Source organism: Seriola dumerili, unplaced genomic scaffold, assembly GCF_002260705.1.
Source record: "Seriola dumerili isolate Sdu_G_001 unplaced genomic scaffold, Sdu_1.0 BDQW01000081.1, whole genome shotgun sequence".
In the NCBI taxonomy this organism is placed as follows: domain Eukaryota; kingdom Metazoa; phylum Chordata; class Actinopteri; order Carangiformes; family Carangidae; genus Seriola; species Seriola dumerili.
Genome location: NW_019174336.1, coordinates 659471 through 666218, shown reverse-complemented (window position 1 = coordinate 666218; position 6748 = coordinate 659471). Strand labels below are relative to the sequence as shown.

Sequence of the window (6748 nt, the reverse complement as noted above, 5' to 3'; positions counted from 1 at the left end):
CAAGACAAAACAGTGGAACTTACAGTATTACAGAAACAACACAACACACGTACACACACACACACACACACACACACACACAGAGAAGGACAGATAGAGAGAGACAGCAGCAGCATCAGCACCACTTCACAGTTTACACCTCAGTAATCTCTGTCCTCATGGTCCTTCTCTTCCTCTCACAGATATGTTTGTTTTTCCTGCAGGGACTCATCTTCTCCTCTTCTTCTTCTCTTTGTTTCTTCTTCTCTTCATCCTGCCTTCATCCTTCAGCTGCTGACGTCAGTGGAACATTTCAATCTCCTCTGATATTCAGGTTAATCTAATTATGAAGATTTCCTCTGAGACGCTTCTTCGTCAATGATGGCCAAGATGGAGACTCCTTTCTACCACGACGACTCTCCCGCTGTCTCCGGCTACAGCCACATCGCTGAATACGAGCGTTACTCTGGAAACAAGATGCTGATGAGTAAGAAGGCCATGTCAATGGCGAGCAGTCATCACTTCCCCGGCGGCGGTGCAGCAGGAGGGAGGGGCGGGAACCCCAACAACCTGGGACTTGCCGGCAACAGCTCCCTGATGACATCGGCTGTGTCCTCAGCAGCGTCCTCAGCAGACATGAACCTGCTGAAGCTGGCATCCCCCGACCTGGAGCACCTGATCATCCAGTCCAACCAGGGCCTGGTCACCACCAGCCCGGTGCCCAACTCCACTAACCCCTTCATCTACCGCAGCCAGGCCACCAACGAGCAAGAGGGATTTGCTGACGGTTTCGTCAAAGCGCTTGCAGACCTTCACAAGCAGAACCAGCTGGTGGGAGGTGGCCCCATGTCCCCGTCCTCGTCCTGCACCGTTTCCTTGCAGGCGTCCTACCAGAGGAACCTGATGTCCAGTGGTGACATGCCCGTATACACCAACCTCAGCAGCTACAACCCGGGACAGATGCCATACTCTGGGGGGCAGATAGCATATGGTGGTGGCTCAGGTGGCGGTGGAGCCCCTCAGCCGCACACCCGAGGCCTGGACGCCCCTCAGACTGTCCCTGAGGTTCCTCACCCACCAGGCGACCCCATGTCCCCGCCCTCCCTCTCCCCGATCGACCTGGAGACACAGGAGCGAATCAAAGCGGAGCGCAAGAAGCTCCGCAACCGCATCGCCGCATCCAAGTGTCGCAAGCGGAAGCTGGAGCGGATATCACGTTTGGAGGAGAAGGTGAAGGTTCTGAAGAGCCAGAACTCAGACCTGGCCTCCACCGCCGCCATGCTGAGGGAGCAGGTCGCTCAGCTCAAACAGAAGGTCATGAGTCACGTCACCAATGGCTGCCAGATCGCCGTCAGCTCAGCTGCCGCCACCAAGTCTGGAGGAGGAGGGGGAGGCACTGGCAGCGAAGACTCCAGCTGCTGAGCAGACAGGACACACAGAGAACAAGCGAGAGATAACAAGCGATTTTACATTTTTGGCATTTTACTCATGCTCCTGGTCAGAGCGAGCAGAGAGCGAGCGACTCAGTGTCAACGACGCCTCAACTAGACAGATGGATGTTTAATGGGATTTACGATGCCTGACAGTGAATCACAGTCAATCATCCACCCAGAGGACGCAGAGCTGAGAGGAGACAGAGGGGATGAATCCCTGACGTGAGCAATGTTTAAACTTTGGACCATTTTGAATTTTGACTGTGAATATTTAAAGAACAAATGGAAAGGGATTGAATCCAGAGACTGTTCAGCAGCAGAGTTCACTCAGAGGTGTGTGTGTGTGTGTGTGTGTGTGTGTGTGTGTGTGTGTGTGTGTGTGTGTGTGTGTGTGGGTGTGTGTGTGTGTGTGTGTGTGTGTGTGTGTGTGTAACTGTGTGTATGTGTGTGTGTATGTGTGAAGAGACACGATACATTTATTTGATGGCAGTTTCCAGCTGATGACAATATTCTTTATTTTCAGATCTCAGTAAATAAACTGTCCTGGAAACAGAGGAAACAATTTTCCAGCTCTTATAAATATTTTTATTTATAGTAAAATGTCACTGAATCAGAGTCAAGAGGATTGCTCATAAAACATGATCAAATGAATATCAGTGAAGTCAGTAATCTATGTGGATGTGTTGTAATCAGACTACTATCTGCAGCGCAGTTTTCTACTTATGATTTACACTAATCAGAGTTTTCAAAGAGACATTTTTAATATAATGTTTCAAAATCCAGCAAATGCCTGATTCCAAAATGGCCAACACTGCACTTTGTTTGGTAATCTGATCACTTTAACCTTCTTACTTTTATTTTACTATAATCTAATTGTGTGTTGATGCAGATGAGTAACTGTCAATTTACAAAACTGTCCAGCTGTGTGGTGTTTCAGCCGACGTCTGGTGGAACCTTCTCTCAGTTTTTCTGGATCTTTCTGGGAACAGGACTGAACGAAAGGTTCAGTTTAAGATCTGCCAGCGAGGACATCTACATCTGGTTTCAGTTAAAAGGAAGAAAAACCGGCGCATATTTATTTAGTCTGTTTTCAGTTTGAAAAACCAGATTAATGAGGTTGAATCTCTCACTTTTAACATCTGAGTATTATTTTTTTATATTTTTACTCTTCAACAAGTAACAAAATTCTGATGTGAGGAGAGAATTTCTCTTAAACTCCACAGCCGCTTCAGATTCTCTTAGATAATTCAGATGTATTTGACTGATTATTGATTTATATTTTCTGCAGCAGGAGAAACAACATTGTCAGTGTCACTGTGAACATAAAGTGTTTCATTCTCTCATATCTTATTCTCATTTCATAACAACACTGAACAAACAAGATATGACTGTTGAATAATATTCATTATTCTGATGATGATGTTAATATGTAACTCCTTTACTCTTTTGGTTTGGTTGTTTGCAGGTAAAATAGAAACCCATTTCTAGCCTCCATCTGCAGTATTTTACCCTCTGGTGGTGACAGGCTTCCACAGCCTTCTAAAACACAGAATATGGTTTTATGAAAAAATAATCTCAGTGGAATCAAATGTGTTTCGCCTGCTTTAGGAAGAACACCATCTTCAGCATCTTCAGGATTCATCTGAAATCACTTGATATATTGGATATATTTTCACAGTGTGAAGCTAAAAGCCCCGTCTGTCTCTTGAATGTACATCAAAATGTATATGAGGAATAATCACTCAGAACCGAGCAGGTGTGACAAAAAAGAAACACTCTGGGGTATGTACATTTATTTGAAACTAATTATCGCTGTGGAGATGAGGTCCTGGGTCATCTTCTCATCTTTGAGGAGGTTGTAGAGGTCCTTGAGAGAGTTTCTTAGGTCCTTCATGGATTTTCTGAGGTCCAGTAGGAGAATGGATCTTTGAGGAGGTTGTAGAGGTTGTTGAAGGAATAGTGACGGCCTTCAAATGGGCTCCTGTGATCCTGGGGGAGCTCTTGAGATCTTTGAGAGAGTTGTGCAGATACCTTAGGGAGCTCCTGGAGAAGGTTGTAGATGTCCCTCAATAAGTTCCTGGTGTCCTTGAGAATGCTGTAGAGGTCCTTGAGGATTTTGTAGAGTTCCTTGAGTAAAATAACTTCTAATGGAGCCTGAAACATCAGTCGTCATGGTTACCTACAGTTTAAGAAACTGTAACTGTAGTTGTGACTGTCGACCTTAAATTTGTTTCACATGTCCACATGTCTCATTTTAACAGATACCTGACAGCCAATCGGAACTCATGGTTCTGTGCTGTCAGTGCATTAAAAGAGCGTTACTCTTTGATAACCGCACACTTTTGGATGTTCTTAGTTATAGTAAGTTATTTGTGTGAATACACCTTAGATATACACTCAGTGAACACTTTATTAGGAACACCACACAACAGTGTGTAGTTCCTCAGTTCTTCATGTCAGGGATCCACCAGATGTTGAAACTTTCTTCTGAGACTCTGCTCCATGTTGACATGATGCATCACAACATTTCTACAAATGGTGAACTGTGGCCATGAAGGATGAACATTGTCAGTAACAATACTCAGAGAGACTGAGACATTCAGACCATGATTCATTGGTATTAAGAAGAGAACATTCCCCACACCATCACATCACCACCACCATCTGCTGCCTCAGCACAAATCAAGATCCATCAGACCAGGTCTTCAGCTGTCCAGTGTCCACTGCAGCCTCAGATTTCTGGTCTTGGTGACAGGGGGTGGAACCTGACGTGGTCTTCTGCTGTTGTAGTCTATCCACCTCATGGTTGGACATGTTGTTCATTTTTAAGGTTCTCTGCTCAGCACAGTTCTAAAGACTGGTTATCCAAGTGACCGTAGCCTTTCTGTCAGCTCCAACCAGTCTGTCCATTCTCCTCTAAACCTCTTTTGCTTTTGTTGTTGCTCCATTCTGAGTAAAAACTCTAGAGACCGTTGTGTGTGAAAAGCCAGGAGATCAGCAGTTTGAGAAATTCTCGATCACTGAGTCAAAGTGACTGAAATCAGATTTTATACTCATCCTGATGTTTGATGTGAACATTAACTGAAGCTCCTTACCTTGATCTGCAGGAGTTTATGTATCACACTGCTGCCACGTGATTGGCTGATTGGATAACTGCATGAATAAGCAGGTTTACAGGTGTTCCTAATAAAGTGCTCAGTGAGTGTTTATCTTGAAAAAAAAATCAGATTGGGTCTTTAATATCTAAGCACTTATTCACTTAACAAAATCTAAGGTAAATAAGATGTTTAATGCAGTGTGTTAATTGATATTTATTACACATTGTCATCCTTGGAGATAATGTTCCCTTCATATTTTTGGAGTTTTTGTTTTGTACTGACTTTACTCTCCAGTCAGCATGTCTATATCATGTTACAGTTTTAATATTACAGAAAACATATACCTGCAAATAAATAAAACAAACAAGTGAGCAATAAGAAAATAAAAAACAAACTAAAGATCCACTACATCGGACATCATACTTGTGGATGAAAATAACATTTCAGTTGCAGTTGCATGTTTTCTGACATTAAACATGAGTGACTTAGTGAGAGTCAAGCAAATATTTTTTACTTGAACGAGGCTTTTGACATCTCTAATGATTCTATTTTTGTACAAATGTATAATAGTTGTTATTAATATTCTGAAATGTGCGTGTACAATCTGATTTCATCAAACACTTGGTCTCTATTTATTATGAATATCTTTTGTTATACAGACACGTTTGTGTCTTTCACACTGTTCTACTGTGTTGAGATGTTTGTGTAAATATATCAGTATTCACCTGCTACTGTTTTGCTTCTTTGTTACTTCATGATTATAAGGTCTACAGGTTTATTCTCCTGAACACCTCGCTCAGGCAGGACTCACTGAGCAAGGGATCAAAAATTAACAAAAAAAAATTGATAATCTGTCAAATTTGGGGATTACTTTGATTACACAGTACATCATACAATTCCTTATTATGAAGCTTCCTGGTATTGTTTTTACTGTAAAATTGGACACTGGACAGAACCAAATGAATCTTGATATAACCTTAAATAAAAACCAGCATTTTTTTACATTCTTACTATTAAGTCATTATTGTAATCACAGCAAATATACTTGTGTATATTTGTGTCGGACAAATAACATACGAGTAACAATGAGTGTGAATCAGTGTGGAGGTATTACATCCTGAGAAGGGAGAGGATCAATAAACATGTCTGCAGACAGTGTGCTGCATCTTTATTGAAAACGACTTTAAATATTCTAATCTAAAATAATAATAAAAAGCTGCTACTTGTAACTTCAAATAGCCATGGACCCATTTGAGACAACTGGCCTCTAGACACAGAATGTGAGAGGCTCCTCAAACCTCCAGACTATGTCTGTCTTTGTTGTTCTTTGCTTCTTAAACAAGAAACAGGAAAGTTACAACATACACAAAAATGTGAGTATCTACTGAAGAACAAGTGCGAAACCAATAAGGAATAACCTGATAATTAATGAGTTGTTCATGTGTAGCAATAGAATAAGTCCAAACTGACTTGATGAGTCAGTAGAGAAGGTGGAGATAGAATCATTAGGTAAAGATCAGTTCATAAGTATCTGTGAAACAGAGAAATTACCTCTTTAAAAGTTGTTCCTGATTAAATCTGAATCAGCCGCTGAGCTGCTATTAACGACTCATTCATTACTCATTCCTTACTCATTAGTTACTCTTTATGTGCACCCCCCAAGTAAAGTGACTCAGTAGTCACTTATTGGTTCATGACTATCTAACCATAATCCTTTTGTGCATCATGGTTTCATATATATGATGCTGATGAAAACTATAATACTTATAAGCTACCTTCCTATCACCTCCTTGGTAGGGTGGCAAGGAAGTGGTAGGTAGGTATAGCTAGCTATATATATGTATAAGTATGTATGTGTGTGTGTGTGTGTGTGTGTGTGTGTGTGTATATACACACATATATATGATGCGCTGGCAACAAGTGGCAGCAAGTCCGCGTAGCTTGTAGTTTTTTGCAATATATTTGTATATGTTAGTATATTTTTTGTCGATTGATGTTTTTTTTTATTCTACGTTGTTGTTTCATTTGATGATGGAGAAAATAATGTACACAAAGGAAGAACTCCAGAACTGGCAGAGCTGAAGAAGCCGTACCGTGGATGCAGAGACGGGGCTAAGCTAAAGGCTAGGAGATGGAGATATAAGCCTTTTCTACAAGCGATCCTCATGGGAAATGTCAACTCCCTGGCTAACAAGTATGATGAACTGGAGACACTTGTGAAGAGCCAGCGAGCATATC

The 6748-nt window shown here is 41.7% G+C and overlaps 1 protein-coding gene across 1 annotated transcript; it reads left to right on the top strand.

Moving 5' to 3' along the window:
* The first annotated feature begins 369 nt into the window (after positions 1 to 369).
* Positions 370 to 1401, top strand: LOC111221088 (transcription factor AP-1-like). The gene has a single exon (XM_022744419.1). It carries the CDS (start codon positions 370 to 372, stop codon positions 1399 to 1401), a length of 1032 nt encoding a protein of 343 aa, XP_022600140.1.
* Positions 1402 to 6748: the final 5347 nt, after the last annotated feature.

Excerpts from the sequence above, each read along its gene's own strand:
- LOC111221088 (XM_022744419.1), top strand. The coding sequence starts at position 370 with ATGGAGACTCCTTTCTACCACGACGACTCTCCCGCTGTCTCCGGCTAC.